Raw genomic sequence first — 20,378 nt, 5'->3', positions numbered from 1 at the left:
AAAAAAAAAGAAAAAAAAAAAAAAGAAAAGAGAATAATAAACCAAAAAGTAACTGTTACTTCTCTCTACCCAAACCTGTAGCACTGAAATTAGATACATTTAGATTCTGGTTCATGCAATAGGACACATCAGCTTCTGCAGCATACACTGATCCCAAAACCAGTCTTGCCAGGATATTGGGCTTGGCTCTGAACACCTTGCTAATGGAGGCAGTGGCTCACCTCTAACCTCATTTTGGTTAGAAACTGAGGATTTATGCTTTAAGAACATGCTAACACGATAGCAACTCACACAAGTCATTTGAGATTTCATTTAGTGGAAGAGAAAAGAGGCAAACAAGCAATTAAAGACTAACATTCTATGAAAAATATACACTAGTGAGCTTTATTACTGGAATCTAAACAGGCAATCTTTTTAAATAGAAGCATCTTCTGAATAACGTCAGTTCTGATCTAATTCAAGACTACATTATTTTCACAGTTTTGAAGTACAGAAAGAGCATCAAGAGCAGCGGAAGGAACAGCACAGTAGACTAGTGGCAATAACACCACCAGGCTTAGCATTACTCATCATTGCTAACCATTACACATAACTGCTTATCCAGTCTCAGAACCTCCACTCAAAGACTCAAATCCCAGTTTGAGAAGCTGTCCATATTTGACTGATGTAGCATCATGGCTTCATGACCCAATAGCTTTTTGACAGATTATAGGAAAAGCACTACAATCACCTCCTACTAACCATACTTTAAACATATATCACACAGTTCACAGACTGTCACCTCAAAATCTGAAATTAGTTCACCTTGGAAAGTCATTATGCAAGAATCCAGAAATGGAGAAACAAGTTTAATCAAAGCCCTGAAGGATTCTCAAATGATAACACAATACAGAAAAAGACCTGAGGAATTAGAGCAGTGATTTCCATATGCAGTGCCTTTCTTTAGTCACCAAGAAAAATACTGCCTCTGGGCTTATTCATCACAGAAAACTGAAGGTGGGTAGAAGAGAGAAATATAAGCAGGAAAACACACTGATGCTCCCTGGAAAGAAAAACTTGTTTTCAGCTTTGGTCTTTGTCAATTATTTTATGTAAGGACACTATGGAAGAGTTGACACTGGTAAGAACAGTAAGAACTGTAAGTAAGCTTACAGGGCTAGGAATGGAATCTGGATCCAAACGTTTTGGTGGAGGTGGTGGTCCAGGTGGACTTCCATAATTTGGTGCTCCTGGATAGGCTCCTCCATAGTTTGGCTGGGGACCTCTCATCTGTCCAAAGGAACCTTAACAAGAAAAGAACATAAAATCAAACAGTGGCTTAATACTAGACATTTCTTCATTTGGTACTTGCCACATTTCCTGCCATTATTTAAAAAAAAAAATCAAGAAAAATAAAGTCATGTGCTTTTCAATTAATTATGATTAAACATATTAATCACAGTGTTTCAGGAGAGACTGGTACATCTCTACCAACAATCCAGTAAACTGATAGATACATTCCTCAAAACTAGACTTAAGGAAACAGGTTTTTAGTCTCACCTCTATTAGCTCTACCTCAGCTTAAACCAGCACACTACTGTAAATAATTTTAGAGCTTGTAATTGTTGGCTACAATGCACATTAAGATCATGCACTATGAGCATTTACCTGCAGAACAGTCTAATGGAAAGTGCACACAGAACAGCCAAAGAAGCTAGTGCAAGATCCCTAATTCTTCAAATTAAAGATATGCAAGGAGCTCCCTTGGGCAGTTTTGGCTTGTTTGAAATTAAAGTAATAGGCTAATATGTGATTTTCTCTTTTGCTTTGTAACTACCAGAAGCTATTTTATATTATTTTAGACAATTCCAGTCACTTACAGAGTAACAGCATGATTCAACCTGTTAGTATTTTTACAGTTCATAGGAATTTGAACAGATATTTTTAAGTAATTTACCTGTCCAGCTGTGCAAAGCTGCATGGGGGATGGGATTCTCAGTCCTAACATTTGCACATGATTACTTTATCCCAGCTATCTGTAAGCGTTATTGATTAAAAATCAGCCCATACTGGTTTTAATTCAGACAGTTTAACTGGTCTTACTTTTAAGTTTACTTAAGATGTGCAAGCTCCTACAAGGGAGAAAAATACAGTTATGCAAATTAAAGGAGAAAACATAGCAACTCCTGTTTCAATGTTTAACAACTCCTTTCAAACATATGGCATATACACAGTGTCCACAAATTTAAAAAATATAAAATAAGGCTTTTCAGTATTTCTGATGTCTATTTTTGAGCAGGGGAGGTTGCAGACATCAAATTAAGAGTCCATAATAAAATTCTGATCACAAATTCTGATAGTATTATGACACTAATTGCTAAACACTTTTTTGGCCAAGTATGCTAGAATTCCTTTAGTTACATTAATCTGATTAAAACCTGTATTATAAAATATCTCAGAATGACATCTGGTATTATCTCAGACATGAGCACAGGGAAACAAGAGGGAAGTTCTAACGTGCAGCCAGGAGTCCACAAATGACAACGTGAAATTTAGTTCTCGGTTTGCAGCACACAGAGAATACATAACTTAAAATTCCTATGCTAGGAATACTCACCATTCTGCTGCATTGGGTATCCTGGCTGAGGAGGATGAGTGGGAGGAGGTGGTCCATGAAGACCACTCATGGGAGGCCCAGGGTGCAGCCCTGCCATAGTTGATGGAGGTGGTGAGGATACATGATTAGGCTGGGATGATGGTGGTCCAGCAACTGTCTGCCCAGGCAGTGGTGGGCCTGGCATGGCAGGTGGCCTTGGAGCAGCTGTGGTAGGAGGGTAAGAGGAAGGTCCAACCCCTGTAGAAGGAGGAGGTGGGGTAAAACCAGGAACTTGAGTAGGCAGGCGCTGAGTTGATACTGTGTGACCAGGAAACGGAGGCTGTGTCAAAGGAAGACCCTCAGACACAGTGGCAGGAGGGGCTCCTTGGCTTGCACTGTAAGGTGTGTGGAGACCAGATCCTGTTGCACTAAAGCTTCCTGAGACTGGGGGAACCGATGTCGGGGCACCCGGTAAGAAAAAAAAAGATATAAAATCATTTTCTTCTGTCCTGAAGATAAGATGCAAGAAAAACCCATTTGCGCCCCAATCACCTGAGTAAATCTACCACTTTCTCATCTTCATATGAACTTACCAGTACTAGCAGGGACAAATCCTAAGTGACCATTCTCCTAGACTGATCAAAGAGCTGAAATTCCTTCAGGGGATCTGAAACTCAGTAGTTCTTTCACTGCCTTCTCCTTCAGAGTCTGAGCTGCTTATTTTACGTAATCAGAATACATTTCAGGATATAATACATTTCAGGGCCAGAAAAAAAGGGGCAAAGCTAGGAATATGTGAAACATGAACCATCACAAGTCTATACATTTCTTGAACTAAGTTTCTGGCTTAAACTACACACTCAGTTGGAGTCTGTAGATCAGGAATGGGTTTGAGCTTTGTGGTTTTAATAGCATAAAGCTAGCACAATTCACATATAGCATTGTACTATTTCTGAGAATAGTTTTTGACAAACAAGCTGCCAAAATGCCAAGGAAATCTGTATCCCCTACCTACTTCTAATTTTCCTATAAAATCTGTCTTAAGAGATGATTGTTAAAAAGTGCTTCAGTAAAACGATTTTTAAATAGTCAGACCAGCTGACACACAATAAAGACAAAACATCAGTCTTCAATTTAAAAAGTCCCCTAATCTACAGCAATGAGACTGTAGAACTAATACCACAGAACAAAGTATCTAAATTCAGTTTCTACTGTTAATTCAGTTTGTACTGTTTAAGTGTCGTCTTGACTTCCAGCAGAACCTTACACACAATCATTCAGAGTATTTTCAACCCTTCCAGATTTACATTTACAGATTTACAGGGCCCCTTTTTTTTTTTTTTTTTTTAATGGGGCTACCTAGTCGAGCACCAATGTTGTTACTCTCCTTTTTTATTCATGTCCATCAGTGCCAGCACTGTCCTCAACAACTGTCTCAGATCTGTTTTCCCCAATTATGACCTTATTAGTTAAGAAAACTACTGTTTACTATGGCAGATGTCAACACCTAGAGAATTCCCATAACCATATGGCAAAGAATCACTGACAAGAAAAAATCTTTCATGAAATCACCAGCAAAAATAAAAATCAATAGCATACTCCTGTAGCCAGGAAACCTTACCATAGCCCAGTCCAGCTGGGGGAGGAGCAGAGGCTGCAGTAGAGCCAATTGTCATCCCTGCCATGTGATTCCTGAGCTGCTGCACACTGGCTGGGGGGGGCCCGTATTGCTGGAACGTAGATATCTGGCTGACAGGCGTGGGTGCTGAGCCTGGCAGAAACGGCTGAGAAGCAGGTGGCCTGAGAGGGAAGATGACAAACTGAACTGATTCCTCATTATAGAAGATGTTACAATTCTCTGTGCCTTTTAAAATTGTTCTAGCACATAAACACTATCTGGGTCTCAGATATTTACATGAAACACCATAGCTCAGTTTTGGAAAAATAATTACATATTCTCCATGTATTTGAGTCCCTTTCACAAAACAAACAAAAAAATAAATCTATTAGCTCTTAAAATACTGTATTCTGTATTTTTGTTAATTCCATTTCAGTTATCACAACAAATCAGAAATGCTACATAGAGTCTACAGTAAGGGCTGCACAGCCAGGTAGGAATGTTCTACCACTGAAAACATCCAAATGCTCCAGGACTATTGCCACTTTCACCACAGAGGTTATGGCAGTATCTCTCTGGAAAAGATGATAAAGAGCCTTAGATGACAATAACTCAGGGATCCAGAAGGGACAGAAGAGAGCCCAGAATCATTGCTAAGAAATTATTCAGTAAAGGCTGCCAGATGCTCCAGAGATAATTTCACACTGCTGAGGAACACATACTACAGTTGTATGGATGCAACGGATTTATTTTTTTTAGGGATAACGAACACCACAAAGAATGTCTTAGGAGGAGAAGACGTTTTTATCAGTCACTGATGAAAGTGACTGCTCACATCCTTTCACGAGTTTTTCATCTCCAGATCTACTCACTGTTTAATGAATATCTCCGCTGCAAAACATTGCTCCGAAGTAAAAACAAAGTAATGAAAAAAGTCAATATCCACCACAAAACCCAGAAGTACTTAGCCTGATTTAGATCTAAAAAGAGTAGACCAAGCACAAGTCTACCAAGGTGGGATTTTGTTACAATTCGCTCTTCTCGTATGCACCTCTGCATGGGGGCTGCTGAGGCTGGAATTCCATTCTGCACATCTCCATGTTCAAACTGACTGTATGCCAAGTGCCCAGAAGGATGAGACGCTCCAGAGGCTGGAGGGGGAGCTCCAGATGTTGGCGGGGCTCTTAATGAACCTACAAACACAAGGAAAAAAAAATCTAAAATATCACAAATTATAGAAACAAGGGCTTGAACCAACTACCATGAAAAATTCAAGGGCAGAATTGCTGTAACAGTACTCCATGAGCAACAAATAATTTACGCACAAATATTTTTAGCCAGTGTCACTAGTTACCATCTCCACACAGATTAAGCAGGAACTATTTGTTGTGGAAGGCCTTCAAAAGTCAACTTCATCTTTTATGAAGGAGAAAAATTATTTTGTCAGTAATGTACTGAATTCTTTCCCCTCCAAGTCCAATTATTTTTATCTAAACCAAGAGTATTCAGTGGAATCTAATGCTCCTTATAGTTTTTTCAGGTCAGTTTTCCCTTCCTCAAAGGTAAGCAGGCTATGCAAGAAGATTCTGTTTTCAAAATTTACATGACTTACTGCATTTATATATAAGATAATGGGGGCCATCACAGACTGTCCTTTCCAGCCTCTCAAGCTTGGAGGCTAACAAATACTTTCCCCTCTTTATACTGAGCTGGTTCAGCCCAAATATATTTGCCTCAGAACCAGTCTTTCCACAGACCACAAAATGTTGGGTACAATACCAGCAGACCAACTGCAGTTTTTACTTCCAAAAAAGAGAATATAAACTTCTCTTTTAATAATACTACATTAGCAATGCTGGTAATTAGAACAACTGTATGACCATGCCTGTTAACCACAAGGGAACCTATTTCCCATAGGGGGTATCATTAAGCACAGATGACTAAAAGTGCCCCATGAGACCACGCCCACACATACGCACTGTGTCACACTGACAGCGGCATGGCAAGTTTCAAAGGGATTCTGAAACCTTCTTGTGAAGACTCATTACAAATTAGGAATTAAGGGGAGCTATTTCTCAATTCTACAGTATAATTTATACCCTAAAGCATGAGGTTTCAACTCATGCATTTCATCTTATCTGCTACATCCAATTCTTAGCAAACCTGGGGACGTGAAGTCGAGGAAGGAATTAACTTGTATGAATAACTGATAACTTCTTGGTTTTCTTTATTACTAAACTTTCTCCTGTTCTTCATTTTGAGACAGAATTTAATTACTCCTAGAGACATTTATTATTTTTATATACTTTCATCTCATTAATCTTGTCTTTTCTGAACTACTGTTACAGCACCTTCATCTTACAGTTCCTCTGGCTAAGCATTTCCTGATCTCCATTTGCATGTGATTTCTTTTGAATTTTTTCTGTGATACCTCACATCTATTTTCCAGTGCCTTTCCTTTGCTAGTACATGTAAACTGTTTGGCCTTCTTATCTTTTGCCTTTGAAGGCATACTTATTTCAATTTCTGGAGGGACCCTACACACTTTTTTAATATACGTTAAGTTAAATTCCTCCACCCCCAAATTAACAAGCATACCATTTGACAAATATGTGCTTACCTCAAAAAAAGCTTTGTAAGTATTTTTTTTCTAGTTCTCATTACAAATATACTTCTGTCACCCCTAGAACAGTCTGTTCAAACAGTCCTTGAAAAAGAATTCACTGGAACAGGTATAGGTATCTAGTGGTTTGTTAGGCTAAGATTAATTATTCTTGACATATCCTCAATATCTTTGCGATGTTCTTACTCATTATCGACCTCAAAATGGAGGTAGCTCACACCAAAAAGGGAAATGTCTGTGATTTTCCTCAAAGCCCTGAGCCTGTATGGTTGTCTTCTGACACCCTAATCTTCTAAACAAATTGACACCTCCAGAAATAGCTCTTCCAAAATACCACTAGTTCAAAAAAAAGGAAAAGTACAATATGGTTTCTTGCAGCATTTCTAATTCTTACATTTTGATTGCTAGTTGTGAAAAGATATTTCCTTCTTCAAGTCACAGCTTTTGGAAAAGTAATTATTCCCAATGTATATTTGGATTCTAAGCATAGTCAAGGAAGTTAAAAATTTGGTTTTTTTCCCTTAAACGAAAGCATAAAGCTACACAAATCTCATGACTTCCAGTAACAATCTCCTGGTGGTTTGCAGAGATTTTTCACTTCTTTGCAATGCTATCATTTCAAACCTCACCTTCCCACTCAAGGGTGAGACTGAGTTCCATTAAACTAAGGATTGTACCTGACAGAATCTGAATGGGTCAATTCAGGTTTTGAAATCAGACTTCAGAAAACATTAGTCATAAGTCAAGTTTTATCTATGAATCTGCATGCATAAGGGATTTCTACTAGGGTTATTTCTTCATATCCTATTTATGCTTCTGGAATGTGGCCTACAAATAGATTGGGAAATGTTCCACCCACCTCTGCCTGAACAACCAGGTACCCAAGCTTTGAGAAAAGTATCCATACTAAATGAGAACTTAGCACAAAAGAAGTGACACAGCACAAACCCTCCCACAAAAAGGACACCATTTACCTATGAAATTAGGTGCAAGAGAAGAAGTGTCAGAGTTGAGAGATACAGGAGAGCCCTTCGAAGGAAACCCCAAGGAAGGAAAGTAACCTGGAAGACAGAATACACCAGTAAATCAAGCCTGAGAGAAAGCACTGAGAGGCAGCCTTCCCAAGGGTGAGAACAGTCTGCAGTCCAGAAAATATCTCATACAAAAAATGCGTGTGATCTACCACCTTGTTCCTTAAGCTATACTCCCTCTCTTCTACCATGCACAACATATTACAAAAGTAGTCTTTACACTAATACAAGTGTTAACATTTTCATAAAGCAAACCTACGTAAAATGATCTACAGCATAATTGTTACTGGTATTCAGATAATTGTGTTTGCACCTTCAACTGCATGACTTCATCTGAAGGAAAGCAACAGACTGACTAAAAGACTGGGGCAAAATCGTCCTGCTTCTTTCAATATCCTCAAAGCAAGAAGCAGCTATTTTCAGCTAGCACCACAGCACTCCACTTCTGGTCCTCAGAAAGACTATCATCACTGCCATGGTAGTCCCATGATTCCACTTAGTTAGAGCCAGGGTTTGTCAATAAATCACATAAACACTCCCTGACTAAGGATGGCACCAGCCCTCAACATTTCTCCACTCAGTCCTCCACATAATTTCACTGTTATTTTAAATATAAATCCCTAAGACAACTACTTTGAAACTACAGAAAAACACTGGCAGTTTTCCCTTTACCCCTCAATGTTTCCTGAATTCCTGTCTCTGAAATTAATTCTCTCTCCTCTATATTATGCAGCTCCAATAGGTCTTGCCACAAAGACTTCCAGTAAACACCATGTGTTGGAGGTGGTGGCAGAAAGGATAGCTGTCACTATTTTTACTATCATCTGTCTGCTGTCTCTGATAATGTGTTGTTCACTTGACTCCCCTGCCACAGGGATTTCATACTCAGCAGCCACTGACAGGTCAGCCTCTGGCTGTTGTGTAAGGCTCTGAATTTTACATTTCTTTCTTCTGAAGATAGGAATCCTAAACAGCTATCCAAAACGCACAGCCTGACAACTGAGATTTCCTTAGTACAGTCTGCTAAGTCAAGAAATTATCGCTTCAGAAAAAAAGATGGAAAAAAATCCCCACAAACTGTGGATGGCCTTTGCCTGATAATAACAATAAAGTACATGAGACACTACTTGAGCAGTGGAATACAGTTTTATTGTTCAAATGACACCATCTTGCTGCCCTCCGTGTCACACCACCTTTCAATCATTACTGCCACAAAATCTGCATTTTTAATCTGCTTAAATTTATATGAACGTTACCAAAGTATCTAGGTATGTCCTTACTGAGCTGTCCCAAAACTTAAAAAGGCAAACCAAAAATAATCTAGAAGAAAAAAGGTAATTCCCTTAAAAAGCAATGCTTTTCAGGCTTGTGAAGTCTGAAAATTCCTGAAGCATCTGATAGAAGATGTTCATCAGTTTCTTTTCACAAACACCCTAATCAATCTTCACATTGCTAACAGCTAAAACCTCTTTTCTATAAATAGCTGCACTGATGCAACTTTTCCAAATCTGTTGTAATTTTTGTTCTTCTCAAATCCCCTTCCTTCCCTCACTGAAGCCAGTCCAATTTCTCCCCATTCCTTCCACTGGACAGAAACCACGATTCAGTCACTGGCCACAGCACGCAGTCAAACAGAGCGCTCAGTGGCTGAGCTCTGCCTCTGCTCTCCCAGGAAACAGCGTTTCTTTCCTCTGCTCAGAGATGATTTTCATCACTTTCACAGGAATTCAAAACCCTCAGATTAAAAGTTAAAAGAGATTGAGAGCATGGGAGGAAGAGGATTGAGCACAGAAAAGGAAGATGGAGCACTTGAATAACCTATTCTTTACCACTCTACACTCAAATTTTTTACTATGCTACTCTACTAACTCTAGATAAAAATCCAATGGTGTATTCAGCACCCAAATTTCAGTCCCCCACTTCTGTTAGTTTCAAGACAACTAGCAGCATTTTGATTGCTCTATCCTTCTTATTGAGTCTAGGTTAAAATTCAAGAAGTTGCAGAAAATTGAAGATGTACTTGCAGGGGAGAATAGTACAGAAATTATTGACATGACCAGCACAGTCCTAATTACCTTAGAATGCCCACCTGAAACCTAAATAAATATTTTTAAGTTTATGATGTGCTAATTTCACCAGACCTGAATGCATCCCTGTGATCTGAAAAGGCAGACATACTTGCATTCAAAGCAGTAGTATTTTCTCCTCTACATTTCAAATGTCAAAGTCATTTTGACATTTTCCAAATTGATTTTCCAAAGCCATTCATGTATTTGAAAACCAAGACTCACAAAGTTCTTTATTGAAGTCAGCCTGTCTTCAAAAAGCAGGAAAACACAAGTTGAGTTACTTTTGTTTTTTTTAACAGACAAAAATAACAAGGGATATCCTTAATCCTGCAGAACCAGTGACACTCTGGAATACATTAGCTTGCCACATGTCCACAAACTTTTATTGAATTTCAAGACATTAGAGAAAATAGCTCCAAATATGCTTTCTACCTAGAGATGTATGTCTTAATCTTTCAGGCCAGAGTGCAGATCTTTCTATATAATAATGGAAGGCAGTCTCAATTATAAATCTGTTACAGGCCCTAACTGCTGCCTCTCAACAAAATCTCATCAGGAAGACTCTTCTAGCAGGTGCTTCAGTAACACAGGGACATGGACATAGAGAAAAAAGCGGGCTGTTTCTCAACAAGTTAATTTTATGACCTACCAAAAGAAGAGTAAGCCCTACCATACTGGACAAAAAACAGCACAATAACCTCAGAATATAGGACAACATGATTTTTAGCATCATGCAAAATTACACAGTGTAGCAGACTTTCTCCGAGAGCAAGGGCATGATTTATATTTGGATTGAGGTTTGAGCTACCCCAGCCTGGGCCCCAGATTCAGGCCTGTGAAGCCTGTGGCGCAGTTAGAAATTATGTTAAGGTATGAACATGGGACAGTGGTTTTTCTAGGTATTAATAGGTATAGTTTGTAGTGTGAACATTTTAGCCACCTTAAGAATGAGATAAACAGTGTCTGTTTGCATTTTTCCTTATGCTTTCCTTATGTATACCAATGAGAGAATACTTGTAATTGTAAACTATATTGAAGTGTATATAACCTGCCATTTTAGACAGAAAAAACAGAGAACGTATGTTAACCATATTGGTTGGATCTGTGTTGCCCTGTCCAGCTTCCCACGTTTTAAGGGGTTCTCTGCTTCGAAACAGAGAAAAAAAAGATCCTACCACAAAACCCCAAACACTTACAATAGGAAGTATACAGCAAAAATTGGGTGCACACCATAATTCACAGGTTATGAGTCATGAAGTATTGAGGGAGCAGTACCTTGTGGAGGGACTGGCTGTTGGTATCCCGGCATCGGCCCATTATAAGCTCCATACTGCGACTGAGGAACCCCTGGCAAGGACGGTCCTCCGTAGGCAGGCTGCTGGTATCCCTGATAGCCAGGCTGAGGTTGCCCGTAAGGAGGCCCCGTGTGAGCTTGCTGGTTTACACTCATTGTATTCACATCCCCAAACTAACCTCACCTGCAAAAAAGGGCATGAAAAACGACTTTTATTAGATATAAAATCAAACTGGTCAGCTTCCCTACTGTTTTCAAATAAATGGGAGATCCTAAGATACTTGGGAAGCTAAAACTTGAATGCTAACTTACTCTTGCACAGCCATTTTCTCAAGTAAGATAAATGCTTTACAAGAGCTATTTAAAACAGTATTTTCAGAAACTATGTTTTCTAATCAACTTAGCATTTCATCCTGGTTAACCTGTGATCATCACCTTAGATAGAAATACCATCATCTGCCATTCCACAGCAGATTATTATCAAGCTTCCTGAGAGATCTTTCAAACTACTTCCACCTCACAGAATCAGACCAACAGAAAACAGATTTCATGATAGAGATGAGTGATTCCTTAACATAACACTTCAATAACACTGAACAAGTTCAGCTGTCACCTTTGTGTTAGTTCACTTGATCTTGTTACAAGCAGCATGCTTCACCATCCACAAAGGCAGCTGCTTGAAGTGTCTGCTAGAATCTAGAACAGGACCAGCATAGGGGGATATAGCCTTTTTTTTTTTTTAGCAATAGATGATTCAAAGTCCTTGCTATGTACATACATTTCAGAAAACAAAGATATTCCAAAAGCAAAATTTTCACCTAGGAAAGGTGTTTAAAATGGAAAATAATTACAGGCAAAGATGGAACTAAAGGAATGATATCAAAGTGTAACACCTGAAACAGAATGTCAGAGACAGGAGAGACATTTCTTAGCAAACTTCTGCAAGGAATCTTGCTCAACAGACACATTCCCAACTCCCCTAACTGTATAAAGAGACAGACTAGCTTTATAACAAGAAAAGCAGAGCTGTTATTCTAAGACCCCAAACCAAGCAGGCAATTCTTACAACAGCAAGCAGGCAGATAACCCACAGTGCCTTTAATTTGTGGAGAATCAAGGAGATTACTTCAGGGGCAGGAGATTCCCTCAAGGTGTGTTTCTCATAATAATATTTTGCACGCCCTGTACTTCTTTGGACACTCCATGCCACTGTTATCCTCTTCAGTGGTTTCAGCTAAGAAAACCTACACAACACTAAAGAAACATTTTTAGGGCAGTTAAATTATTTACTAAAAACATCAGTTTATAAAAAAATGCAAAGTAAAGGTAAAATCAATAACTAATGTTGCTCTCCTATTTTTCTCCAAATTCTATGAGGAATTGTGTGTTAAAGATACAAAGTAAATCTTAACACAGAGGAAAAAACAGCGATGCAACAGCCACAAGAAGCAAAGCTTGACCAGGAATACGCAGCTCAATCAGGTATCAAAGTCCCAAGCTGGTTTGCCTACACTCTGAGTAGCACACATCAAACAATTCTACAGTCAGTTCTTCACATTACCAAAAATATGATGCCAAAGAATTATTTCAGCAACTGACGACACAGTTACACAGCAAAGCTACTGGAAGAACTACAGCTTTGTAACAATCATTCACATGAAGAAATTCTTTAATACATACAATAAAAGGAAAGTACAAATATCACAATAGAGGGATTTAATTACTTACAAAAAAAAAACCTGGCACAAAACATAAAAACTACATTTAACCTCCTAAAGCTAGTAAACATGACAAATGTCAATACTAAGATTACTAATACTTACTCTGAAATTAGATTTCAAACATCTATGAAAGGAAATAAATGAAGTTGTACATTTTTATTCTCCAAGCCACATAAAGGCAAAGAGAGGGCTTTTGTTTAGAAAATATCTCCTCTGAAATATTTAAAGGTAATTTGTTCTTGAAAGTTAACATGTCATTTGCAATAGCTTACAAGAGCATGACAGAATTTTTTCATCAGCCCACAGTGGTTTTAAACATGATTACTCTCTTGCTGTCATGTTTATAACATGTAATCTCTAAAAATTCTGGTTCCCCACACCACCTTTGACTTAGTTCTGCAAAACAGTCTAACCTGAGCAACCATGGCCAAGAAGTCTGGACTTTGGGACCTGCTCCCTTCCCACGTTTCCCGAAAGGTTAACTTCTTACTGCCCAGGCAGGCAACCAGTGTCACCACACTGCAACCACAGACCTCCTCTCAGCCACCTCCTGCTCTGTACAAACAGAAACGCAAGAGAGTGCCTCCTGCAAAGGGAGTGCAGGGAAGGAGAACACATCAAGAAGACTCCCCTACCTGCACATCTTGGAATATCTGGGCAGGGCTTTCTGACAAGGAAGGAGGGCTGTGCTCTCTTCTTTCCACTCCTGCTGATTGGATTGCACATGAGGAACCTGGCTTCTAGTCACTGCTCCTGCAAACAGGTCTCTGCTCCAGGAAGAGCTGTAGAGTAGCAGTGCTCCACAGGATACTCCTGAGCTATAACCACTAAGACACTTTTCGCAAGTTTGACCTACAGAAATCCCTGAACAGATCTAATGTTCAAACTAGGAATTACTACAGGGCAGAAGATTAATCTTTCATGCTTTTTCTCCTTTTTCAAAAGCACAGTGGGACAAGAACTCAAGCACAACCTTTATAAACCACTTCTGAGTTACTGCTGTGACCATATACTCAGAAAGTGATCTTATCTGATGATCTTTTACTATTCTCTTTTCAGCCTTCCCTCCCTCACATCAAATCAGTATTTCCTGCCTGAGCAGGTGATACCTGTCAGCTGGTTGCTCTCTCCACAACACCAAAACTGAGAGGCAAGCTGATTTAATGCACATCTTACTGAGAAAAAGAATTTTCAGATAATCTCCTACACTTTTGTGGAAAAAGTAGCTACATGAACAAGATGGTTGTAACTCAATGCCTCAGCTGAAAGGCAGATACAACTTAGACCTTCAGCTAGCCCATGTGCCAGCCAGCACAGGCTCATCTCCACCACAACCCAAGCATTTGCCTCTACGCTGGCAGAGGCTCAAGGAGGGAGACTTAATAACAAGTCCAGTGCTGAAGCTGCAGACAAGGATGCTTCATTATTTTGCTTCCCAACTTGCTCTGAACATAAGGCTTGTGGCCCATTTGCTCATCACTGATGTGAAACACCATAAGGCAAGACTATTTGCCTCTGAGAAGGTGGAAGACAGTTGTCACTGAGTGAGTCTGTTTTCCCTCTTCCCCAGTACAAGTTATTTGTATGAAACGTGCATTTTGTTTCCATTCAAAAAACATCTCCGGGTAAATTAGAACATGGTCACTTGAAGAGATGGGAGAAAGGGAGAATTTTGTGCTCTGTCTTATGGCATGAAGGGTGGTTGGGGTATGGAGAATGACAGAAATAATACATATACCAGATAGGGAGAAACAGAGATAACAGGCCATTTCACTGGATAAAAATGCTGAGGATATTCCTTTGCTGGTAGTAACACATTACCAAAACTAAGCCAAACATGGTGTTGAACATCATATTACTACTCAGCAGTTACCATACACAAAGCTCAAATAAGCAGGACTGATGCTAGAGAAAAAAAATCCTATGACAAATGGTCATTACCATAAATAATCATTTTCCTGCCAAGCAGGAAGCAGTCACTGTATACCATCTTCTGTTCTATACAAAAGCAGCTGACCATGAAGTTTTGATCAACACAGTTACAAAGTTACAATTACACCAGAAGGTTGTTGTACAAGACAGACAACCAGCAAAGATCAGTAATAAACTGATGGGAGGAAAATACACAGGAATAATGTAGGGGGTGTAGAATATCTAAATTTTTACAATAGCTTCAAGATTACTTAGCATCCAAATAAATCAGACCACAGTGAAGTTTTTATGACATGCTTTAAAAAAACCTAGTGATTCATATGAGCTCGTTTCCATAAGCAAATCTCCCAAATCACTGAAAACTTCATATTCATCACTTTTTATAGTCTGCATTCACTGTTTACTCCCTTTTGAAACTGAAAAGCTTGATCTCATCAGTTCTTGTTCACATTCTAAAGGAAAGGCATACAGCGAAATTACTTTCCTTCAGAAAGATGCTAGTGCCTTTTTTACTGGCCCCAGAGAAAGAAAAAGCCAGTTTGTTTCAACTTCTGAAAAGACTGAAAACTTAAAAAAAAGCCCCCAAATCTACAACAACAAAAAAATCTCCCAAGACAACCACGTGGCCACCCAAGTTATCCTGAAACTGACAGAAATATAGCTATTTAACACAAAAATCAAAACTATTTCCAAAAGATGGGATAGCAGGAGAGCACCAGTAATTCAGAATATTACCTACAGTACTTTTAATGTTTCTATTCTGCAACTGTCTGGAAACAGCAAGGTTTTGCTATTCTTACAAAGATCTAGACTCTGGAGCTAAGAACACTCTTTGGAAAGGGAAATGTCCTTGCTTTTGTTTCATTGACAGCTTGACTAGGTCTTCTACAAGCACTCATGGAACACTTGGTTCTTTTCAGATATAAAAAATTACTGGCTTTTTTTTTTTTTTTTAAATAGAAAATCCTGGAAAAGAAACTCATGTCCTAGAAGTCAGAAACTGTCCACTAATTTGTAAGCTCGCAGGCCATGGTAACAAATACTTCCCACATACTCGTCCAAGTCAACCCTAATGGCGATACTGGAATCAGCTCCAATCTGGTTGCAGTATGTGGCAGTCTCTCCTCCCGCCTGGGCAGATTCTCAGCTTGTTACAGGTAGCATTTTCTTCACCTATGCATTTTGAATTACTGCCAGAATCATTTGTTTTAACGGTTCATGAAAAGTATAAGATACAGTTTTCAAAGTGAATCTAAGCTGTGATCACTTTTATATTCTTCTAAAGAAGGCCACACTAACCCTGTTTTGTTAGGTTGATTCATCATCTTGGGCAAGGTACAAGTACACAAGGTCCAGTATAGAAGTTACAAGAGTGCAAGCAATTAAAAACTGAATATTAAAAACCCCAGCTTAGTCTTGACCTAGCCTTAAAACTACCACTACTTCCAACCCCTGCCATCACCACCAGATTTCTATTTCAATAACATTTTTATACTTTGTTGACTCAAGTCTCCTGGTGGGACTGAGTCACATCTCCATCACTGTAATAAAGCTCTAGGAAAAGATTTGAAAAACGCTCTGCTATGAGCATGGCTTCTGGAGGTCAACCCCATGGAGGTAAAAGTCACTGACAATACAGTGTCAGCAAAATCACAGTGAAAGATCTCTCTGTTTCCCAGCTACCTCCATATACGTTACAATGAGTGACGTAATCAGAATCATTTCTGTAAATCTTGCACAAGCATAACTGATTAGAAAAAGTTACATGAGCAGCTTCAAATTTGGGGAAAAGGCCAGAAGGAAGAAAGGAGGAATGGGAATACATAGAATAAGACTAAAAACCATGTTTTTTTCACACACATTGTAACACTGGTCATCTCTGAGCTCTGACTTCCCCTGCACGAATACACATTACACCATTTCCATCACTTGCAGGAAACAAAAAAAGGTCAGAATTAGCTTTTCCTACTAATACCTACTGCCAGTTTGCACCGTCTTTTAGCACTTCCTATGTTAACAATGAATCTTGCTGAACATATAAAAACAAGCTCTATCTTCACAATTTATCCCTAACACAGCTTTTCAAACCTAAAGAAACATCCACCTCTCTTCTGCAGAGACCTTGTTGTTGGTTACTCTTTGTACCTTGCCCTTCCTTAGCCAACCATCAATTCTCCCCTTGATTTTTGACCCTCCTTCTGATAATAAGTGTTACAAGAAGATAACATAGTCCTACCATAGCAGGAAAAAAACATTCAAAGAAGTAAAGCATCAAACCACTCATCAAAGAAATAATCCCTTAAATAGCTGTCCACTGCTATAAGTCAGCTTTCAGCCATGAAGTTAGAACCTGAAGTGTCACAGCATATTACGAAGCAATTATTCTTTATATTGATGTACCCTTCATAACCTGTCTACAACAATAACAGAATCCTGAATGGCACAGCTTCAAGTCAAAAAGGGTAGTTCCATTAGCATGAACCTGTTCCACAAAAAATTAATAGACATGTTTATGTTTTCACAGAGCATATATATGTGATTGAAAGAAAGTCTCCTTTAAAGAGGAAAGCTTGGAAATTTTAGGTTACATATATTTCTATCTGTCCCATAAGTGGAACACCTACTCTAGGAGAAGACTGAAGGAAAGAAAAAAAAATTAAAGCCAGAATTCCCTAAATTTACTCAGGAAAACTCCCTATTAAAGAGCAAATACTTTAGTACAAAATCATAGTCACTGCCCATTTCAGTGGTGTGATTTTACACTGCTTGTAAAACACACAAAAAAAGAATTTGCATGTTCTCTCTCAGATAGTGATTTCTTTCCAACATTCCTTATGACATTTGGTAAAGTTGACTACACACTCCTGTAACAGAAATGGATCTAGAAATATTTTAAAGGAATTATCACATTAACAGCTAACAATCAACTGAGTACCAAATTGAAAAAAACCCTATATTTTCCATGACAATACAAACTTTAATTTCTGTGGATAACTTCTGACAGGGGTGTAAACAATTCTCTCACAACTCAGCAACAACTTCCCTTATCCAGTAAATTTAAAAAGAAATTCAACTACAGCTAAGTTTGATGATTTTTCAGTCTCTCTCACAGATCAGTACATTCAAAAAACCCAAAACAAAACAAAACAAAAAACCAACAAAACAGTAAAGGAAACTAAGCTTCACCGTACTCCATCAAAAGCATTTCCCAGAAAGAGTGAAAGTAAATTCCAACAACAGAAAATTAAACACATTTAAAGCACCATCTACATGGAAAGCAAGAGTCCCATCTTGCATAACCACCTTTTCAAGACCACACTTTTATACTTTTCTTCTTCCTTTTTTCACAGCCACAGAAAAGCAACCACTAAGTTTTACTACCAAATCCGACCAATCTCAGCCACCGGATCTCCGCAAGGGACGACCATCGTTTGCAAAGCTCGAATGAATGAAAGCTTGAACAGCACAGCACAAACGCCAGGGAAGGATCCGCGGATTACAGGAGATTAGGGAGGTTGCAGAGGGGGGTATCTGACTCGCGGCGCACCCCGGCCAAAAAGCAGCACTCGGTTCTCGGTGCCGGACCGACGGCCCGGACTCGCAGCCGCCGTGTGTCGCCGCACCACAGCGGGACACCGGCGGCTCTCTCGGGGCAGCCCAGGCACCGCAAGCGCAGGCCCCGCCGACAGCCGGCCCGGCCTCGCAGGCCGCCGGCACCGGCCGGGCCGCGGGCGATGCGGACGCTCCCGCCCGGGCACGTCCCGGGGAGCCCCGGGGCTCTGCGGAGCCTCCCGGGGCGGCAGCACGGTGGGCCCGACGCGTCACCCGACCGGGCGCCACCGGGCCTCGGCGGAGGAGGAAGCGGCGGCTGCGGCGGCGCCTCGGGGCCGGGCCGCGGCCTGGCCGCGGGGCGCGGTGCCGGGCGCGATGCCGCTCTCCCGCTGGCAGCGGGCGCCGTACAGCCCCGCCAGCGGGCCCGGCCACCCGGAGCCCCCTCAGGCCCCACTCACCGCCGCTGCCGCCGCCACTGCCGGGCCCGCTTCCGCTCCCGCCCCGCCGCTCCCCGCCCGCCGCTGCCACGTCCGCGCTCCGCCCGCCGCGGCCCGGATGCGGCGCAGGCGCCGGGAGGACGCGGCCGCTGACGCGCGGCGGGGGCGGGCGCGGCTGCGGAAGGGCCGCGGGGCGCTCCTCGCCGTGCTCCTCGCCGTGCTCCTCGCGGTGCCCGCACGGCGCTGCCCGCACGGCGGCTGAGGCGTCAGCGGGGCACGGCCGAGCGCCGCCGAGCCGCGGACAGCAATGACCACGGTGCCCTTGGCCGCCTGTCCCAGCTGCGGCCCGTGGAGTAACCAGGGGCCAGTCCTGCACCAAGGTGCAAAGAGTTGTTCGCTCCCTACTGACAACAACGGAGTGATCGTCCCTCCGTACTCGGCACTGGTGAGGGCACACCCCAGATACTGCCTTCAGCAGGCCCTACAGGCACCCTCACTCCAGAAAAGGCATTGAGATGCTGGAGCGTGTGTAGAGAAGGGCAACAAGGCTGGTGAAGGGTCTAGAAAACTCATTTTTCAGGAATGGGTGAAGGACCTGGGATTGTTCAGTCTCGAGAAGAGGAGGCTCGTCGATCTCCTCGCCCTCTACAGCTGCCTGAAAGGAGATTGCAGTGAAGTGGGGACTAGTCTTTTGTGTGGCTACAGAGAGGACAAGAGAAAATGGTCTAAAGCTGAGACAAGGGACACTCAGATATTATAAACATTTTTACTGTTAGAGTGGTCAGGCATTGGAATAGGCTGCCCAGGGATGTGGTGAAGTCAACACCCCAGAGGTGTTGAAGAGGCATCAGGATCTGGTGCTGGGTGATGTGGTTTAGGGGTTACAGTGCTAGTGCTGGGTGATGCTTGGACTTGACCTCAAAGGTCTCTTCCAACCTTGATGATTGTGTAATTGTGTTGGTGTGTGCCCACCAGCAATATGCAATATGCACTGGATGAGTGGTGCTATAGTACTGCCAACGGAGTAGTCAACCAAGCAATGGCATCACAACAAAAGTACATCATCTGGATGTTACGGTATAAGGATATTAGTCACTGAGAGCTAAGCACATGCAGAGTAAGGAAGTGGTAAGGGTAAGCTTGTCCTCAGGACCTTAACAGAAAATTATGTTTTAAGCCTTGTAGGGGAAGGGGGAACATGGACTTTAATTCTTCTATAACTCCCTGGCTTGGGATGGCTAGGAGGTCTTGTCTCTCATGGTCCTAAAGCAAAACCACTGAAAGACTCTGCTCTGCTCTAGTGAGACCCCATCTGGAGACCTGCATCCAGCTCTGAGGTCTTCAGCACGGGAAGGACATAAACCCATTGGAGCAGGTCCAGAGGGAGGCCAAGAAAATGATCAGAGGGATGAGGGCTTCTTGTACTAAGAAAGGCTGAGAGAGTTGGGCCTGAAGAAGATTTTGACGAGACCTTATTGTGGTCTTTCAGTACTTTAAGGAGGCTTTTAAGAAAGCTGGAGACAGAC

The 20,378-nt window shown here is 41.1% G+C and overlaps 1 protein-coding gene across 7 annotated transcripts in view; it reads right to left on the bottom strand.

The window, feature by feature from the left end:
* SEC24C (SEC24 homolog C, COPII coat complex component) overlaps nt 1-18,923 on the bottom strand; it is a 35,548-nt gene extending 16,625 nt beyond the window's left edge. For 2 of the 7 annotated variants that reach the window (XM_066324031.1, XM_066324033.1), the window contains exons 1-7: nt 18,874-18,923; nt 11,192-11,394; nt 7,791-7,877; nt 5,245-5,386; nt 4,197-4,375; nt 2,597-3,019; nt 1,153-1,283 (exon numbers count right to left, since the gene is read on the bottom strand). In XM_066324031.1, coding sequence (XP_066180128.1) covers nt 1,153-1,283; nt 2,597-3,019; nt 4,197-4,375; nt 5,245-5,386; nt 7,791-7,877; nt 11,192-11,366 — 1,137 coding nt within the window. In that variant the 5' untranslated portion in view covers nt 11,367-11,394; nt 18,874-18,923. Of the gene's footprint in view, nt 1-1,152; nt 1,284-2,596; nt 3,020-4,196; nt 4,376-5,244; nt 5,387-7,790; nt 7,878-11,191; nt 11,395-12,276; nt 12,443-18,873 lie in introns of those variants that run through there. The other 5 variants (XM_066324036.1, XM_066324039.1, XM_066324037.1 and 2 more) reach the window with 4 other exon arrangements.
* Nucleotides 18,924-20,378: the final 1,455 nt, after the last annotated feature.

This window comes from Sylvia atricapilla, chromosome 8 (genome assembly GCF_009819655.1).
Source record: "Sylvia atricapilla isolate bSylAtr1 chromosome 8, bSylAtr1.pri, whole genome shotgun sequence".
In the NCBI taxonomy this organism is placed as follows: Eukaryota; Metazoa; Chordata; class Aves; order Passeriformes; family Sylviidae; genus Sylvia; species Sylvia atricapilla.
The sequence above is the reverse complement of the archived record's forward strand: the minus strand, read 5'-3'. Positions and strand labels throughout refer to the sequence as shown.